The following is a 20,706-nucleotide window of genomic DNA, read 5'->3' as shown; positions in this document are numbered from 1 at the left end:
TGATGAACAGTTTTTAATTTTGACGAATTTTATCAATTTTTAAAAATTGTATAGTTGTTCATTACTTCACTACCTCTGCATGGCTCACGGAGTTTAACACGTGCTGTGTTCTCTAAGTGGTTAGCCTGTAGAGTTAAGTGATTCCTTTCCGCCCCCCCATCTGAATGGCAATTTTGTTGTTGTTCTTAAATTGTTACAGAGCCATAATCCAAAACAGTGGTTCAAAATTTAACAGAGTTTATTCATCACTTTTGAAATTGTTAACGATAAGATTGCTGGGCTCCACTCCTACAGAACGATTTTGTTTCATACGTTCTGTGGTGCAGGCAAGTTTGGGAATCCCTGATCTACAAGTCCTTAACGCTTGGCCAAACCTAAGGTTTTTCTCAGAGGGCAGGACAATGTTAATAGAAATGACCCGTGGCATTTTCATTTCAGCCTGCTGTTACCACCAGTGCCTTTTAGCGTCCTTTGAAATAGTTAATTAGAAAGCACTGGGGGATGGGGGCAAGAGCTGGCGGAATTTACTAAATAGATTCTGTTGTAAGAAGGCATAAGGATACAATATTTCAGAACAGAAACCAATTGCACGGTCTGCGTGCTTCCCAGCTGCTAGGTCTTGCTTTTCTTCTGCAAGAGAAAATTGCAACAAGTCTTCAAGAAAGTTTCCTTTTAAGTAAGTTGGTTTTCCTAATGGTTTTGCGAATGAACCCTCACTTGGGTGGCAATTAAATATGAAACTTCTCATTGGGTATTTTCGAGACCGCCACGGGGAATCAGCTGCCAGTTTACTGCAATGTGAAAAACTGCACGAGATTCTGGGATAGGAATCAAAATGCTAATTTAAAAGGTCGAGTGAAGCTGCGGCTCACGTTTTCGCGTGCCTGCGCTCTGTGGGGCAGAACAAAGACCCAGCCAGGGGAGGCAGAGGCTGAGACTCAACCCAAATCTGTTTTCCTGAGAGAATTTTGGAATCATGCCTGAAATGCCGGAGGACATGGAACAGGTAAGAGCTAACTATTCAAGAAATAAAGTATTCTGGAGTTAGAGTTGCTTTAAAAGCATCCCACTAAACATCTGGTAAAAGCCGGAGGGCTGTGTAAAAAAAATAGAAAAGATGTCATTCATTTCCTTAAAACACAGAACCTTAGGACATGCAAGAATAAACCGACTTTAATTACTGACCCTGAGAACCAGGTTACGGAGAGCTCAGCTAAGTCTCATTAAGTGACAAAAATAAAATGCAAAACAGAACAGCAGTTTCGTTTACCAGATTATATGCAATGATGCAAGCGAAGTTTCTCTATAAATGAGGATTTTATCCATAGTTGTGTTCTCCAGCCTTTCTTTGTCTTGGCATGAATTGAATCTGCTAATGTAACTTTTAGCTCCAGGTTGCTCTCTTTAATCTTACAGTCTTAGCCACCACACGAACTTGGATATTGTCTGTATAACGGTGGCGTTTTTATTCACGTAGAAACTTTCATCTCTAAAGAGAATGATTAAAAGTCATAACACGAACATATGCCCCTGGAACTATCCCCCAGTTTTACCTGGCAAGTATCGAACCAGCGTCTCAAATGTGGGCAAGTAAACTCTTTTGTTCCTCACCCTAGACAAGGCTGCTGTGAGAAGCAAAATGCTAATCGCATGTGCATATCCTTGAATTTTCTTCACGTTGAACACTTAATTTTTTTCCCCCAGAAAGATTAGATTGTATCACACCTTGCAACTAGAAACTTAAAAAAAAAAATTCCCAGTTTTCAAAGGGGCGAGGATTAAGAGGATCTTGAATCTGCTTCCCCGAATCCACAAATGCCTATTCTTTGTTTCCTGATGATGCACGTTCAGTGCTGGGACAGTCCTTTCAACGACTTCGTAAATAATGCTAGACCGATTAACAGTAACAGCCTGGATTAAAACAAAAATCGAAGTGAGGGGCCTCAGGGTCTCTTCCGTTTCTGTTCCAAAGAAACTTTCTATTTACACAAAGAAGGAAATGAGTTTTTGTTGGGGATTGGGTAGAAAGGAAAGTCACGGTTCTCAGACGTGGAAAAACTTTTTTAAAAGGCTGCCTGTTCTTTAGCTGTAAGATTAAACCAAAAAGGATTAGGAAAATAAAGGCTTTTAGAAAGAACCAAGCAGTAGTCTCGTCTGTGGGCGACTTGGAGGTCTTGGTATTCTGTGTCTGGCAAGGACCCTCACTTCGGTGAAAAGTTGGCGAACACTACACGGTCTATGCTGGAGTTTTTTTCTGAGTAAATTTCATAGGCATCCCGGCTGGCGTGGGACTTAAGAGGTTTTGAACTGGAAGGGAAATCACTTGCGTGCTAGGGCAGGCTCAACACTTAGGGCTGTTTCTGATTTGTCACTTAAAACGCGTTACAGGCGGCAGAAGGTCCAGCAGTCCTCTCTCCCCTTGGTTCCTTCTTTAATTTTCGGTTGTATCCCAACTCTGCAGCCCTAAGGCTGTGCTTCTCTAAGGGTGCCCTAAACTCTTGGTAAATCAAGTAACTCTGGAGTCCCAGGCTGGACTACCACAGATCCTCGTTCTGTAGTTATTGGGACAGTCCGAGAGTCTGCATTTCGAAGAGGCACCCAAAAAATTCATCCCTCCCACCTTTTTTAACTAAGTAAAAAATAGTTTGACATCTTTGGAATTTCACACGTACTGTGTTTTTTTTAGCATCCCAGAAAGACAAATGAGTTCTTGAGGTGTTAATGACTCAGATACCAACACTTTTATTTTTATTCCATGTCTCTTTCTAAATCTCTCTAGATACTGTATGTCCACTGTGCTTCCTCCCTCTCGCCTCCCTGCCCATGACTTTAAAATATTTTATCCCACTTTATATATTCCATGCCGAGTTGATTCTCATGCACACTGCTCACAGTCTGCAAAATGGAAACTCCAGGCAATCCGATTCAAGCCTTCCCTACTCAAGAAGGAAAAAAGCGCATACACAAATCGCCCCAAACAAAACTCGCGCTCACCGCTTAAAACCAAGGCCTTTGTTTTGCGTAGCCCTTTAAGAGTTGGCGCGTGGGCCGGGAACGTCCAGACGCTCTCGCGCCCTTCCTAGGGGGAGGGTCGGCGCAGCGTAGCCAGTCAGCGCGCGCGGCCTTGGCGGCGGAAGCCGGAAGCGGCGAGCGGGGGCTGGCCCGCACTGGGGAGGCGGGCCCAGGGCGACGCAGCCGCGGCCGCTAGCGATCTGGGCTGGAGATAGTGGCGGTCGCCGCGGCGGCGGCGCGAAGGCGGCGGGCATGGTGGGACGGGAGAAGGAGCTCGCCATCCACTTTGTTCCCGGGAACTGCCGGCTCGAAGAGGTGAAAGAATCGGCCCGGGGGTCTGGGAGTCGGGGGCGCAGAGGGAGATGAGCCCCGTTTCGGGGACTCGAGTGGTTTTCCAGGCGGGGCCGCCGCCCTGATTTCGCCTCGGCGCCGCCTTTCCAGCCCCGGGAGGCGAGGGCGGTGCCGCCGAGATTGTTTACCACCGCGAGGGCGGTGCCACCAAGTTGGCACGCGCGTCAGGGTTTTCTGTATCAGTGCTGCGGCAGGAAATGAGTAGGTCGAATTTCACTTCCGAATCTTCGGTCTCCCCGGCTAGGAACGAAGAGGGGTTTTCAGAGCTGTTGCGGTTTTAATTTTCTTAATTTCTTTTTCATTCTTTGTTCGTATCCCTCGATCTTAGCAGTTCGTATCTCTGAGAAAGAAGGGGAAAGGTGGCTTTCCAGAAATAATGACAGTATTGGAGGTGGCAGCTTATTGAACGCTTAGTTTATACAAGGCACTATGTTACGCACTTTACATGCATTATTTTAATCCTTATAACTCCGAGATCTGATTTTGCTCCATTTTACAGATGAGAAAATTGAGGTTTAGAGGGTCAGTCCTTGGCTCAAGTTCATTCAGTAAGGTTGGAGCCGGGATTCTAATACAGGTCTGTTTGACTATCGCAGGCTTTGAACCACTACGGAGGTTGCAGAAAGGAAGGGGATGATTGTCTTCGCGAGAGCCATCCCTGGCAGTCCCCTTCCTCTCCCCTCATTCTCTGTGTTCTCTGTTCCAGGCCCCCAGCGTGCATCAGTCCAGAGAGTATATCTAGCACTGGGGATTGGAAGACTGTTAATGCCCAGGCCAATATGTCTTATGGTTATACGAGAGGATATAGGAGACGGATGTTTTTGATAATGCAAAATTTTTACGCCTCCAACATGTGCTATATTTAGTGTTTTCAAGTCGCTTTGGGATTTTGGGGGTAAAGTTAGGATGGATGGGCTGTTAAACCTCCGTATTTTTCCTATGTACCCCAAACAGAACTAAATAATGTTACATATTGTTTACGTTAGTGTTTATGCATACATGTATGTATATGTGCATGTATAAAGCTTAATCACTTTTCACAGTAGGAGTTTAGTAGACTAATAGAAATGGGTTTTCCTACATTAAAAATGGTAACAACTAGGGGCCAGGCTGGTGGCTTAGTGGTTAAGTTCGCGCCCTCCGCTTCTGGGTTCACGGATTCGGATCCCATCCCACGGGCGGAGCTACGCATGGCTTATCAAGCCGCGCCGTGGCGGCACCCCACATAAAATAGAGGAAGATTGGCACAGATGTTAGGTCAGGGCCAATATTCCTCACCAAAAAAAAGGTACAACCAAAAGCTTGGCACATATTTGCTGGTCTCAAAAACTGTAAAATTAAAATTCACTCGTGAGAATGAGGGCTGTCTTATAGTTGATGTTGGAGAAAGCAAACTGTAATGGTTTCTGTTAATAATACTGGCTCTGGGGTACAAGATGGTGACAGTAGGAGTTAGACCAGTGTCCTAGGTAGTAATGGGATTATAAACGTTTATTAAAAGTCTAGGAATGTCTGGTGAAAGATCTGCCTCTAGGGCTATGTTGTGAGGACCAATTAAGGAAATGAATAGGGAGCTTTGCCAAATTTAAGAGGTTCTAAAAATAGCAAAGTATTATTATCCTTACCACTGAAACTTAGGAAGATCCCTCTTTAGATATTAGTGATGTTTTGCTCTTTACTTTTCCTTGGGCATTTTTAGTAGAAGTTGATGCAAGTGTGCTAAAGTAGAAGTCTCTGTCCCAGAGTCCTCTTTGGACCATTTTGAAAGAGCTGTTTATCTCTGATTACCTATACAATTTGGTATTATTTAATTACGTAGCATAATAAGAGCAATAGCTCTACATTTATTTATATGTATTTAATTTTTCAAGAATTCTTTGAGTGTCTGTAAATCTGGTCACCTGAAGTTATTGAATTCTGTACATCTAAGAGTTTATATACAATAGCGTAACTTAAACTGATGTTTGAGATAACCCATAAGATAATAAAAATTGAGAAAGTAGGCTTTTCAGGCAGACAGAATATTTTCAGCTTTTCTGTTGTGGTTTGGGCTAACTAAACAGCTTTTTATTCCTTTCTGAGTCCCTTGAGGTGTTTGGACATTCCTGTTTTGCAGGACTAAAATAATTTATGGAGTAATGGGCCAAAGTAATTTTTAGAGGAATATTTCTTTTAAAAAGAAAAAAATCAAAACAGTGCGCTTTAAAAAGCTTCAGGTAGAGTTTGGTTTATATATAGAAACTCAAAAATAGAAGAGTTATTTTTGTTTGGCATCTTTTAATTTCAGAGTGATGCACATATTTTATTTGCCAACCACCAATAAACTTGCAATCCAAATGAAAAAAATCTTGTTTTGGCTCCTGTACTGGTGACAGAAGGTGTCAGTGAGTCTAGAGGGAATTATGGGAAAAGAGGAAAAGTTCTTTAAGTAAATGAAGCTCCTTTCACTCTATTCAGACCCCTTTGTGGTAAGGATAACATGGAAAATGTTCGAATTGTAGAGCTGTAAAGCTGGAAGACCCTTAGTCATCGCGCCCAGAGGCCTCATTTTACCAATGAGGAATTAGATGGGTAGGGATGGAGTAACTTCTCAGTACCACAGTTTGTGGCAGAGCAGATAAAACTTAATCATCATGAAACCAAATAGAAGTCGAAAGGCTTGAGACAGCTCAGTATGTATTTGGCTGACCACAGAAGGAAGAAGACCCAAGTTCTGCTCCCAACTTTTTCCGTTACTGTGGGCACAACCTTTAACATCTCTAGACTTCAGGTTCCTCACTTTGGAAATAGTATCTGCCCTGCCTAACGAGGCTATTCTTATGATCAAAGGTATGGGGTAGGTTTATGTAACAAATAGACAATTGTGCAGAATCATTTCTGTTTCAGAAAATGCTTGCACTTCAGATCTCTGCTCTTTTAAAGAAAATTTTGAGCAATGACGTCTGACCACTGGGTACCATGAACTGTTTCATATTTTCTTCTAGGGACCTTACAAATTACCCCAGGGTATAAGGATATAAGCTTGTATTTTCTCCATACAACTGCTATCTCTTTTTTTTTAAATTAAGTGTATTATAGTCCCTAAGACCCTTGCTGTGCTTTAACTTAATACTGTATTTCATCAAATCTAAGATGCTCTTGATTATAAGATCATCTGGACTCTTATTCTGAGCTGCAGTAAAAAGTAAGCAACACCACCAAACTGATGCATTCATAAGATGCATCTCTATTTCATTCGTTTAACAGAGATCTTAAAATGAGGAAAAAGTGTGCCTCACAGAATCAACAAGGGACACAGATCTTAATTTATGTTTAGTGACCTTTGTAGATTGCCTAATGCTTGTTCTTTGACTTGTTTTTTTTAGTTTTCCTTTTTGAGGGGGAAAGATGTTGTTTCTAGAAGGGTAAATGGCAATTTATTGGCTTGTTTGTATAAGAGAAATTTATCTTTAAGAAAGCTTTGGACTTTCCCGGAGTTCAAGGTTACAGCTCTCAAAGCAGAGTTCCCAAATCACCATCATCAGCACCACCTGGGAGCTTTCATCAGCCCTTACCCTAGACCACCTGGTCCGAAAGCCTTCCAGGTGATTCTGATCCTCGCTGAAGCCTGAGAACCAGTGACTTAAGAACTGCTGTCTATTCCTTTGCTTCTTTAGAGTGAAGTAAAAAGTGAAAAACTCAGAAGAAACCAAATCATGGCTCTCTTACAGTATTTTCCGAGGGATCTTGATGGTATTTATCCTGTGTGAATTGTTTTCTGATTGTATCTCTACTAGACTTGGGCTTGTTTTCTGCTCTTTATAATTCAGTCTTTGTAGAGCTGTCTTCTTGCCAGAATTCAAAGAAAATATTTTGCAGGCTGAAATCTTTGTTTTCTGAAATCAATTGGCCTAGAGTCAAGGGTTGCCATGTAAAACCTAGATGAATTTTTCTTCACCCTTTAAAATGTGTTGAAATTGGTTGAACTAAAGAAAAGATATCGTTAAGTATTAACCTTTATACTGTCTCTGTCAGCCATTTTATTTCAGATTTTTCCTACAATAGAAATACCTGATTTAGGTGGCCTTTTCTTTTTTTTCAAATGCATTGTCTGCACAGTTATTCAGCTGACCTAAGGGCAAAGAAAGATAGGTCTTTAGTTATTGTATGCCTGTTTACAGTTTTTGACAGCTCAGAGTTAGGTGACTGTAACAACATTGGAAATCAAAAAGCCTCAAGTTGATGAAATATAATAAAACTTTTTGTTTTTTAATAGTAAATGTTGACTTTATTCAAGAGTCTGGGAGAAAATTTGGTGTAACTGTCTTGGGAAGAAGGGGAATTTTTTAAACTATGCCTTGGAAACACAGAACTTGAAATGTTTCCTAAATAGTAGTTTCTTTCAATTTCAGTGTTTAAGGACTTTTTTCGTTTTTACGGTAGCAACACGAGTCAGTTTAAAATACTTTAGGTTTTTTTCTTTTTCTTCTATCTGTATTTATTAGTTTTAACTGGTCTTCATAGGTCAATTGAGAATTTACTCAGGAACATTCACTAATTCGGTTAAACTTAGAAAGATTTTAGTGCTATAAGGACCAAAATTATTTTTTCTCCACATAAATTCCTATGAAATAGGAATTCCAACTCGGCCTAGCAAAATATGTTATCTCAGTGAAATTCGGAAGAAAACATGGGATTAAAAACTGAAGACCAAAAATGTCAACTTGTAGATTTACTGACCAAATAAAATAGCAAATATTTAATCAGGCCATAAAATAAGCTTAAAACTGTGCATTTTTCTAAACTGAAGAACATTATTAAAATTGCTATTTATTGCTCATTTGGACATCATTGCTCGTCAAAATAAGACTTTTCATCATTAACACAGGAAATCTAAATCTGTTAGTCTAGGCAATTCTCTGCAGTATCGTCTTAGGTTCTTTTTCTTGGGTAAGATGATTAAAATTTATGTGAAGTAGTTTGATTAATCTTTTTTATAACTTATGGATTGGCTTATAGATTTCGGACACGAAGTAAACTACTTAGACTTTGAAGTATTTAGTGGACGATTATGTTGACTAATTTCGTGGAGAGAATATTTTCAAAGTGAATAATCCTTTTCTTCCCCTTTCACCCTTTAGGAGGAAGTGAACATCCCCAGTAGGCGGGTTCTGGTTACTGGTGCCACTGGGCTTCTTGGCAGAGCTGTGTACAAAGAATTTAAGCAGAATAATTGGCATGCCTTTGGCTGTGGTTATAGAAGAGCAAGACCAAAGTTTGAACAGGTTAATCTGTTGGATTCTGATGCGGTTCATCACATCGTTTATGATTTTCAGGTATGGTTTAGTCTGTGTATTTTAAGCCATAGGTAAACTATATTAAAAATTGTCTGGATGATACAGAAAATGTTCTTGCTCTCAAGGAAGTTACTATACTTAAGCTCTAACCTGTAAAGCAATAACAATAGATGGTGCACTGACTTATTTTTTTAGCATTACAAAGCATATGCAATCCTTAAAATGATTAGATTGTGACGTAAGTTGAAAAAAGACAAAAATATTAAGCATTTTATCAAAAGCTCATGTTTTTAAAGTGCTCTTCTAAGTACCACTTTCTGTGCAAATGCCTTTTTAGTGTTATCTGTAAACCTTACAACACTGCAAAATAGATATTATCATTTCCATTTTAGAGATGACAGAGGCTCAGAGAGGTTAAATAACTTGTTGGCCGTGGTCGCAGAAAAGTTAGAGAAAGATTTACGTTCTGTTGCACCTCTGATCAGATCGAGAGTCCTTTTTAAGAACATGGTCCAGTGAACACCTGCATGAGAATCACTCGGGAGACTGGTGCTTAGCCCTCCCTCCCAGAGAGTTTAAGTCGGTCCGTCTGTGGTGGAGCCCAGGAGTCTACATTTTAAGAAGCACCTCAGATTATGCACATTAAGTTTGCAGACAACTCTGAGATCGTGCTGCCTCAAGCAGTTGCGAAGGAGGAAGTTTCGTATGTGGGTGTACCAGCCCTGCCTGAGTGGTCATCCCAGGCTTCAGCTCTGCTCAGCTCCTCTGGGAAGTAGGTGCTGCTTGACAAAGGACCTTCTGCATTTGTCTGTTGACATCTGTCACATTATATTGAAACAGTCTCTTTACGTATCTGTCTTTTCCACAAAATTTTGAAATCCTTGCTGCTCACACAGTGCTTAGCATATAAGTGGCATACAAATACTCAACTGGAAATATAATTTTTATAGATAGTTGGTTTTCTTTAAATAGTTGGTGTAAGAGATTGGAATTTTTGAATTTAATTTCAAAATACTCCTCTTCCTTTAACATAGATTTATCAAATATTTAGGTCATATTAATTATATAAATGATAGCTCTTTTCTCTCATCCAAATTAGGGGACGAAGCTTATTTTGATTTAGAAATACAGTTGATGATACAGAGTTTTGTCCGGTTTTGCCTAGGGACTACTAAATTACTCTTCCCGTTTCAGGGCCTGTATATATTTTTGAGGAAGTTTGAACCTTGGGAAAGGGAATTGTGACAAAATTACATTAAAAAATTACATTGATACTTTAGTGGAAAGAATGTTGATTTAACAAACATTTTTCTATACATTAATTTACTGTTGGAAAACTGTGGTTCCTCTATTTTATTCCTTTTTGGGTTAAAAATGCGTCAATGCTTCGCTTCCAGCCCCACGTCATAGTGCATTGTGCAGCAGAGAGAAGGCCCGATGTGGTGGAAAATCAGCCGGATGCTGCTTCTCGACTTAATGTGGATGCTTCTGGGAATTTAGCAAAGGAAGCAGGTAATGTGACTTTATAAAATCTTCATTAAATATTAAATGATTGCCGAGTTTGTGAAGATTAAAGGTTTATAGATCACATATAAGAGATTTATTTTATATACGATGAATAAGCCATTAAAAATTCCAGTAAAGGGTAATGTCCTGTAATAATAGGTATTTTTCTTGCTCATTTCTTTTGTAGCTGCAATCGGAGCATTTCTAATCTACATTAGCTCAGATTATGTATTTGATGGAACAAATCCACCTTATAGGGAGGAAGACATACCAAGTCCCCTAAACCTGTATGGCAAAACCAAATTAGAAGGAGAAAAGGCCGTCCTGGAGAACAATTTAGGTAAGACAGTCTCGTTAGCCCCTCACTGTTTTGAGGATTCCTTTTTGTGATATATATGTACGTTTTTAATTTTTAAAAACAAGAAACACAAATCATTGGAGAAAAATTAGAGAACGTAGTTAATAAAAAAGAAAAATAAATTTTAGAAATCCTAAAGAATTTATGAATCCTTCTAGACTTTTTCCAGTATCAGTATATATACATAAATATCATTGTATATAGAAAACAAATCATATAGTACAAATTTTTGTAATCTACTTTCAAAAAACAGATTAATATCATTTCTCTTAGATTGAGGTATTCTGTTATTTGTATGATTTTTCTTTTTTCATATGTGTGTTTCTGTGTAAATGTACTTATACATATATATGTGCTGATTATGAGAAGTGCACCCTTCTTAAAAGAAAAAATTAATAATTGTAAAGAGTGGAAATCCTCTTACTATTATGCTACGTCAGAGAGAGGGGCACCAAATGTGGTCATCTATGCAAGTATTTTTGTGCATGTTGTTTTGTAACCTGTTTGCCCCCCCCCACACACACTTGCATTTCAATGCATAATGGAGCCGTCTCTCAGATACCTTTTCCATGTCAATGGCTGCATAGTACTTGATTTAATGATCCTATACACTGAAACTATTGCCTTAGACTGTACTGCATCCTTGAGAAGCATCCCCTGTCATACACACCATACTCACAGGCATCTAGTTTTTCAGGATTTTTTTATTATAAATTATCCTGCAGGATCATCCTTGAATACCTGTCTGTATACAGTTGTCCAAGAAGTTAAGTTTATTTTATTTTCCTTTTTTTTCACGTATTGTTTATTCTGAGGAAGATTAGCCCTGAGCTGACATCTGCTGCCAACCTTCCTCTTTTTGCTGAGGAAAACTGGCCCTGAGCAAACATCCATGCCCATCTTCCTCTACTCTATATGTGGGATGCCTGCCACAACGTGGCTTGACAAGCAGTGTATAGATCCACACCCAGGATCTGAACTGGTGAACCCCGGGCTGCCGAAGCAGAAATGCGAACTTAACCACTGTGCCACTGGGCTGGCCCCTACATTCTATTTTTTAATCTAGGATCCAGTTAAGGTTCTCTCATTGCATTCAGTTGTCATGTTAAGTTTTATTTTTAATGTTCATAATAATGAAGAAATTATATGTAAAAATACCCCAAATGACAGAGAAATTTAAAAATATTCAGGAACACATTTGTTAAGTGTTCCTTAATGTCATTTTGGCATCTTGCAAGTTTTCTACCTTTGTGGTGTTTAAATCCACATACTTTCATCTTACATCAAGACTTAAGAACCCATCGGCTTTAAAATACTATCTGCTTTTGTTAATCTCTAGGAGCTGCTGTTTTGAGAATTCCTGTTCTGTATGGAGAAGTTGAGAAGCTTGAAGAAAGTGCCGTGACTATTATGTTTGATAAAGTGCAGTTCAGCAACAAGTCAGCGAACATGGACCACTGGCAGCAGAGGTTCCCCACCCATGTCAAAGATGTAGCCACCGTGTGTCGTCAGTTAGCCGAGAAGAGAATGCTGGTGAGAACCTGTGGAAGGATGAGTTCCTAACTTCCATTTTAGTAAAAATTCTGTGAATGAGTAAAAATCCTGTTAATGAGTGAAAGTTAAAGTGTTGTTTTTAAAACTACAAGGAGGGGCCGGCCCCATGGCTGAGTGGTTGTTTGCGTGCTCCACTTCGGCCCAGGGTTTCACTGGTTCAGATCCTGGGCACGGACCTAGCACCGCTCATTAAGCTGTGCTGAGGCAGCATCCCACGTAGCACAACCAGAAGGACCTACAGCTAGAATATACAACTATGTGCTGGGGGGCTTTGGGGAGAAGAAGGACAAAAAGAGATTGGCAACAGATGTTAGCTTAGGTGCCAGTCTTAAAAAGTAAATAAAACTACAAGGAGACCAAATAAAAGTAGTTTACAAATAGTAGGCTATATTTATGAATAAGAAAAATATTACGCTCTTGAGTTTGAATTTATTTCCCAAATATTATAGATCCTTTCTGTTGTTCTTTCATTGCAAAATGACTGAAAACTTGTATATTTTCCTTTGGGTAACAAAATAATCTTCTGATGTCTTTTAAGAAGTTACCCTATTTAAGATCTACATCATGCCAAAGAAGAATCTACATAGCAATTTATTATTTCAGCCCCTTTAAGACTAATTTGTAATTTTTTAATAGATATTTGGATAGGGCTTAATTTTAAGCATTTAAAAAAGTTGGAGCTAAAATAGAATATCCATAAAAGGAAAAGTTAGAATAACTGATCTATTTTAGACTATTAATAATAGTATGACTAAAGTTTAATGCATAAAAACTTACATATTTCAAATTTGTGCTATGACAGTATTTAAAGATGTTACAGCTAATTAGCTCATCCTGAAAAATGGTTCTGTTAAGGTTTGGTTATAGCTCTTAGGATAATTAGAAATACTCATTAAATTGACCTGTGTTTCCATAAAAATCTAATCATTTTTAGGATTTCCACTAAATAAAATTAGAGCCATTTATATTTTTATTTTTAAAAATTCTTAAGGCAAATTCTAGGAATTGCTTTTTGTGTTTAGGTGGGAATATTTCTAGGAATTTGATTTTAGATATCTTGTGGAATACATTCCAAAAGGAGGGATACATTTTAATTCCTGGGCCTTTTAAGTTAGCTTTCTTGTCAAAGCTACCATTCCACTCAACTCAAAAAGTTAAAACTATTTTGAATCTTTTGTTTTCTCGTTAGGATCCGTCAATTAAGGGAACCTTTCACTGGTCTGGCAACGAACAGATGACTAAGTATGAAATGGCATGTGCCATTGCCGATGCCTTCAACCTCCCCAGCAGTCACTTAAGACCTGTAAGTACCATGGCATTTAAAACCTCCTCACTTTTTGAAAGTCCACATCCATCGCTGTAGTGTGTATTATTGGTAACATTTTTCTTGTTGCTTTGGAAGTGTTGGATAACTTCCTTTTCAGGTACTAATCAGAGTGAACTTTGCTTGTTTGTGGCAGTTTATATTGTTACTTTTCTCTAAATTATCGTGTATAAAGAAGGCCGTGAGGATTGGTGAAGTTTATAGGAAAAGCATTGTCTTGACTGTGGCAAACTTTTTGTTTATTTTTCTAGGGATCACTGCAGACTTCTTGCACTGAAGGCAAAGTGAAGTAGAGAATATAAAACCTCAATATGTGGCTTTTCATTTATTTTTTGTGTTTATTTTTCTTTAAAGATAACTGACAGTCCAGTCTTAGGAGCACTACGTCCAAGAAATGCTCAGCTTGACTGCTCCAAATTAGAGACCTTGGGCATTGGCCAGCGAACACCATTTCGAATTGGAATCAAAGAATCACTCTGGCCTTTCCTCATTGACAAGAGATGGAGACAAACGGTTTTTCATTAGTGTATGTGTGGTCTTTTTTTTTTTTTTTTTTTTTTTTGTAATCAGAAGTATAGTATGTGGCACTTTTTAAAGAAAAAAGGAAATAGTTTTGTATGAGTGCTCTTTAATTGTGACTCATGATCTTTCAGGTAAATGATGCTCTTGCGCTAGTGAAATGGTCTAAAGAAACTAAGGGCAATAATGCCTTGTTTCGGAAGTAACAGTTTTTCTGTTTATCACTTTGTTTGTTCTGGCTTAACTCGCTGTTTGCGTATGGTAAATTATGATTCTGAAATATTTGAGAGCCAAGTTGAAACAGATCTGCTGTAGACTTGTTTTTTGGATGAAATGCATCGTTCATTCCTATAAGCTCTACATTTTCACGACTTTTGCAACTGTTGACCCTTTTATGTTTTAAAGTGTTAAATAGTATGAAAATCATTGGTGTTCATTATTTGCTTTGCCTGAGCTCAGATCAAAATGTTTGAAGAAAGATACTTTATTTTTGCAACTTAAGTGAGGTTTTTATGCTCGAGATCTTTTGATGTGTTATGTATATTGGAACTCCTGCAGCTTCACGCCTCCTGCTTTTGTAGCAGTGTATGGTGAGCACTTGAGAGAGGAGAGGATGTGTGTATGTGTATTTTTTTAATATATATATAAAACTGTCCTTTTCACTCCATGTCACACTAAGTGATATTTCATATGTGTGGTTATACTAATAATTGGCCTTGTAAGTCTTTTGACCATTCATGAATAATAATAATAAATACGTACTGCTGGCATGGTAATGCTTGGTTTTCTTGTATTTATTTCTCTTTTTGAATGCAAGGATCAAATGTCTAATTGTTCTGATTTTTTAAAATTACATTCTTATGTAACAATTGAATCATACAAGAGAATATAGTTAATATATTGAGATACAAAACACAATAATAAAATGAACACTGGCGAACCTTCCACTTGAGATCTAGAATCTTAGAGATACTCTACTTATTTTTTAACTAAAAGTAAGTAGCTTTGTAATCTTGTTATATATTTATATAGGATGTTCCTTTTGAAGAATGCAGAGTTCTGTGAATGTGTTATCTATACTAAGTAATATTCAGGTGACCTTAGCCTCAATACTATTTTTGGTCCTTAACAAGGAAGCAGAAAAGGTAAAGTGACATGTATGACTTGGCTTCTATTCAAACCCTGGTTTCAGATTTTCTGATTTCATTTGTGGGGTATTCTTTCCTTAGATTATGATCTTATTCTCTCATTGGACAAAAATATTTGTTTCTAATTTCCCGGATTTCTTAGTTTTGAGTTTAGAGAGGATTAGATTTGGGTGATTTGGTTAAAGCAGCAATTCCCAAACCATGCTATGTTTTGTAGTTAGCTAGGGAAATTTTACTGATAACCTGAGCCCTGCCCTGAACCCACAGGAATAGAATTTCTGGAATTGATGCCTGTTAATCTAGTTTTAAATGTTCCCCAGGTGCTTCTAAGGTAGCCGGCCTGGCATTTGCATTTGGCAACCACTGAGTTGAAGCTTCCTGGGGTTTTTTTTTGTTGCTTCATTTTGCATAGTAACAAATTCCGATTTTCAGAGTAAAAAAGGCCTCTTTCTCATTCTTTTCTCAAGCCCCCTGTTGTCTGTCTGTGGAAGAAACCACTGTAGATCAGATTCTGCTATGTTTGTAGAGGCACCCTGCTTGTATAAGAATACACTCACAACATATGTGTGTGTTCATGCTCTCACTATCTCCTCTTTAATTATACACAGAACAGCATATATGATACAGTAAATCATGTTTTTTTCTTGAACCGTTTAAAAGTGAGTTGCAGCTATGATGTGAAATCACTCACTTAGTAGATAAATTTATGTGTTTTCTAAAAATAAGAATGCACTTCCACATAACCCCATAATAAACCATCAAAATCAAGAAGTTAACAGTGATCCAATATTATCATCTAATCCATAGACCCTATTCACATTTCAGTTCTCCCAGTGGTGTCCTTTATAAATCTCCCCAATCCAGGATTACCTGTGGCATTTGTCTTTGTTTTGTTAAGGTTTTTTCCTGAAGTTTTATTTTGTTCTTTCATTTGGAACGTAGTTTTCTGTTTCTTCATTTTGTCCGTGTTGGTTTCTATACAGTATATGAAACAGCCACTTCTCCCAGTCTTGGAGGAGTGGTCTCATGGAGGAGATGAACCTTTTTGTTCAGCCTGCCCCAGCTCTTGGTTGTCTCTCAAACCTCTGCTTGTCCAAGCAGCCTAGTGTATTTCTAATAGCTCCCAGTAGTTGAGGGTGTGCCAAGACCTGTCAGTATCCCAAAGGGGAGGGTCTCAGGCTTAAATTCAGGAAGCAGCTTTTAAAAGTATGCAAATACATACAGTCCTGAGGGGCTGCAAGCATAAGCCCTGCTGGCACAGCCAGGTCATCTGGAGGTGTCTCCGGGGCAGCAGTTGCAAAAATCGGGGCTCTGGACGCGAGTGTAGGACCTTCCTTCTGGGAGATACCTCGAGCGGGAGCAAGACAGAGGGAGAGCGCAAAGAAGGCGTCCACATCCTGCGTTGAGTAGCTCCGTAGGCCACTGGATGTGTCCCAGACCTGAAGCCTACACCTCAGTTTGAGGCTCCAGGACAAGCTGAGTGGCTGCCTTCACACAAGGACTGGGGGTGGGGTGTGCCTCAGTCTGCTGTCTGGGCTGTGCTGTGAGGGTTGGTAATCTGTCAATAACCATCTCTCTGAATGCCACGGTTCCCTGGGACCCAGGAATGCAAGCACCTCCCCCCACCCCACCCCCACCCCACCCCCCCCCCCCCCCCCGCCATCTCACCCCGGCCACCAGAGCCAGGTGATCAAGGGGCGCCCCTGGGCATAAGCTGCAAAAACCAGTGCCCCAGAGACTCTAAAGCTCCCCTCCAGGAGATTCTGGTGCTCTGGAGTGTGGCGGGTGGCGTGAAGATAGCACCCAACCTCTGAGGTCTCTGGAAAGGATTACGGTCAGCCCCTAGATGGAGTTCAATGAGAAGCCTGCCCTCAGGCCACAGTCACAATATTTAGCTAATAGGCCTCCTTTACAGAAAGATGGAGCCCCTGGGTCTGTTGCCTCTTGCTGTGCCCTGTTAAGAACTCTGCCAGTTACAGTCTTGGAAGACCCATGAGCATAAGCGACACTGGTCACCAGAGTGGGTTGATATAGCGGTGTCCCCTTGGCAGCAGTCACAAAAATCGGGGCACCAGACTGGCCTATGAGCTCCTTTTTGGGAGACACCGATTATTACAGTCCCATGTGACCAGGAATGCAAGCTCCCCTGGCCTCCAGAGCCAGGTGATCAAGAGATGTCCCCTGGGTGGCAGCTGCAAAGATCGAGGCACCAGACACATGTCAAGGCCCCCTTCTGGGAGATACTGGTGCTCCCGAGCAAAGGGAGAGCTGGGAGAAGACCTCGCCAGTCTCCCACTTGGTGAGTGTTCCAGCAGGCTCTAGATGTGTGTGTGAAACTGTAGGCCTGGCCCCCAGCGGGTGAGCCTCCTTCACTGTAAGTCTTGGCTCCATCGGCTGCCTCTGACCTGGGCCCTGGACAGTGAGTCCTGGCACGGAGCTTTCTCAGATCTACCTTCTTGTGGGTCCCCAGACACGAGCCCCATTGGTTTTCAAAATTGGATGTTTTGGGTGCTCATCTCGAGCATGTCTTAAAAGTTTCTGTGCACGATGTGGGGTTTGAACTCCTCGCTCCTTGGGGAGAAACTCCATGTTTTGAGTTCCTGCCTGGTTGTGGTCACTGCACCAAGGGTGGGGTTTATGGAAAGATTGTGTCCCAGCCTCTTCTACCTGCTTTAATGTGGTTTTCTTCCTGTTTGCCTGATGTGTAGTTGTCACTCAGCCAGCCTTCAGTTTTTTTCAAGAGGAAATTTTTCCATATGTATCTGCAGACTCAGTGTGTCCGTGGGAGGAGGCGAGTTCAGGATCCTCGTACGTTGCCATCTTGAACTGGAACCTCTCCTGGCATTTACCATCGCTTTAGCTTCGATCTAGAACAGCTTGTCAGTCTTTCTTTCTCTTTCATGATCTTGACATTTTTGACATCTCTATAGGTTTTAAAGACACCTTAAATTCACATTGATACCTCCAATTCCAGTATTGTTCCACAGGGTTTATTTTAGCTTCCATCTTTCCATTATTTGTAGCTCCTTTCTCTGACAGAGTAGCTTAGCTCCCATTATTTTCAATATATTTGCTCATTTGCTCAAGTCATCGATAAGAACCATGCTTCTCACACCAAGTCCCGCGTGCTCCCCTCGTCACTCAGGCCTCCATGAGCCAGTTGAGCATCCCTGACCCCTGGGCCGTGGCCGTGGTGCTCCTGACTGCACCTGGTCAAGGACTTCCCCGTCTCCAGCCTACAAGGCACTGCACCCAACACACAGGCCACCACCTAACAGCAGAGCCCCACAGAGAAGGAACTAGATAATTCTTTTATGGCTGCATTTATTCCCTTGTATCAATGAATGAACCACAGTTTGTTTAATCAGTTTCCTATTGATGTGCTTTAGATGTGTAGAATCTTTAGAGCATGATTTTAGTGAGCCTAGTCAAGATCATGAGACTTGTTATTCTGTATATCCACACTTTATACTTACAAACTTGCAAGTATAGGCTACAGGTCCTGAGTGTATATCAGTCTGCAAAATAAGAAAGTATTCAGAAAATTTCAGTATCAAAATAGGAAAATAGCCTGAGATATGGACCTGAATGTGTGAAGAAAAGAACACAAATGTTTCTCAAATCAGAATATTTTTATGTTATATGCTTGAACTACTGTCCTACGTAGTTAAATGTATTAGCTTATTTCACGTTGTTTTAATACAAAACAGTAAACATTTTACTCACTTTCAAAAGGAAGTAGGAAACATCGAACTCTAATAGCAAAACCTATGGAAGAAATTATTAATGGAGTCTAAGTTAAATCCTGTCTCTTTGAATAACCGATCGTATCATTAGTAGTAAATATGGCAGCACATTTTTTTTTTTTGAGGAAGATTAGCCCTGAGCTAACATCTGCTGCCAATCCTCCTCTTTTTGCTGAGGAAGACTGGCCCTGAGCTAACATCTGTTCCCATCTTCCTCTACTTTATATGTGGGACGCCTACCACAGCATGGCTTGCCAAGCAGTGCCATGCCCGCATCCGGAATCCATACTGGTGATTTCAAAGAAGAAAAATTATTTTTGTAACCTGTTTAGCCTAATGACTTCTGAAAGTTCTGTGTTTTTCCACGCAAATGGCAAAATACTTGAATTTATATGCACTTAATTGTATCTCTGGAAATCAGATAAATTAAAATTCATGTATTTATTTGCAAATGATTTATATCAAAAGATGTCTGTGAAATTGCTCAGCTCATGGCTACAATTGTTTTGCTTTCCATGGTCCCCATCTTCATTCTGATTTTTGACAAACATACTACATATTTATTATTGAACAATTCTAATTTTCAAAAAATGTTGCCTTTGCAATGTAAACTTTATATAGAGACTTCAGAATGTTTTGATGTGAGATGCTAAAACTTCTCCAGGATAAGTCAAACACTTGGACATATTAAAGGGCTGGGAATAATTTTTTTCTTCTCGTTATACCATATCACCCCCAGGCTTTATGTTCTTAGTGCATATTAGGTTGTTGAATAGTTGAATTGAAAGAGAGATGAGGGTTCTGGCCTGCGGAAGTGTTCTTCCGTAGTTAGAGTTGACCCTGAAACTAGAGGATGAGGATGGATGATGGAAAAAATGCATACCATTTGAGAGGACACCGTACGAGAGGGCACCACTGTCTAGTTTGATAACGTGTGTCTCAGCAGCATGAGGGATAGTCATCTTTCATAATGTCAACCTCCCCAAATTCCTGAGTTCTCTTAATGACTCATACAGATCCATCATCCTTGATCCGCTTAAGTCTGCCAAACCAATTTAAGTTAGCATCATCTCCAGCTACAGACAGGTTTATCAGGCCCAGGTTATTCATTTAAAATCTTGAAGGGGTAAGAAATAAATCTAGAGGTGAACTTTGGTGAGTAGATTGGTTTTATCCCAATCTTAGATTTAATTAAAAAGTTTTTAATTGTGAAAAGAATTATCCGTACAAAAGAGTGCATAAAATGTATACACAGTTTGAAGAATAATGATAAACACCCACATACCTACTACCACCCAGGTTGAGAAATGGAACATTATGGGTATCTTAGAAGCTCTGTATGCCTTTCCCCTGTTGTGTCTGTTATTAGTCAGAGTTCTCCAGAGAATCAGAACAAATAGGATGTGTATATATGTAGAAGGAGATTTTCTATAAGAAACTGGCTCATGTGACTATGAAGGCTGGTAAATTCAAAATCTGTAGAATGGGCCAGCAGGCTGGAGACTTAGGAGAGCTGATGTTCCAGTTGAAGTCTGAAGGCACTCTGCTGTAGAATCAGGAAGAGCTGATGTTGCTGATGAAGTGAGAAGGCTGTCTGCTGGAGAATCCTCTCTTGCTAGGGTGAGGCCAGTCTTTTTTTCCATTCAGCCCTTCAACTGATTGGATGAGGTCCACCAGCATTATGGAGGGCAATCTGCTTTACTCAAAATCCACGGTTTAAATGTTAATATCATCCAAAACAGCCTCAAAGAAACACCCAGAATAACGTTTGACCAAATATCTTTGGCACCCCATTGCCTAGCCAAGTAGACACATAAAATTAACCACCACAGTGCCACTTCTTCCCCGCAAGGTAACCATTATCCTCGCTTAAAATTTTCTTTTTTCAAAATTGTGGTAAAACACACATAAT

General features: G+C 39.9%; 1 protein-coding gene across 4 annotated transcripts; it reads left to right on the top strand.

Moving 5' to 3' along the window:
- The first annotated feature begins 667 nt into the window (after positions 1-667).
- On the top strand, positions 668-14,676 carry MAT2B (methionine adenosyltransferase 2 non-catalytic beta subunit). Of its 4 annotated transcripts, XM_070517113.1 has the most exons (8): positions 6,009-6,192; positions 7,020-7,095; positions 8,484-8,678; positions 10,037-10,151; positions 10,333-10,485; positions 11,843-12,036; positions 13,247-13,360; positions 13,736-14,676. In XM_070517113.1, the coding sequence occupies exons 2-8, from the start codon at positions 7,093-7,095 to the stop codon at positions 13,904-13,906; spliced, it is 945 nt and encodes a 314-aa protein (XP_070373214.1). In that variant the 5' UTR covers positions 6,009-6,192; positions 7,020-7,092; the 3' UTR covers positions 13,907-14,676. The 4 variants fall into 4 exon arrangements, with proteins under 4 accessions (XP_014698246.1, XP_014698245.1, XP_044633638.1 ...); XM_014842760.3 differs by lacking the exons at positions 6,009-6,192; positions 7,020-7,095 and adding an exon at positions 668-1,006; XM_014842759.3 differs by lacking the exons at positions 6,009-6,192; positions 7,020-7,095 and adding an exon at positions 3,083-3,327.
- The last annotated feature ends 6,030 nt before the right edge of the window (positions 14,677-20,706 follow it).

Source organism: Equus asinus, chromosome 9 (assembly GCF_041296235.1).
Source record: "Equus asinus isolate D_3611 breed Donkey chromosome 9, EquAss-T2T_v2, whole genome shotgun sequence".
NCBI lineage: Eukaryota > Metazoa > Chordata > Mammalia > Perissodactyla > Equidae > Equus > Equus asinus.
Note: the sequence above shows the minus strand (reverse complement) of the source record. Positions and strands in the feature narration are given on the sequence as shown.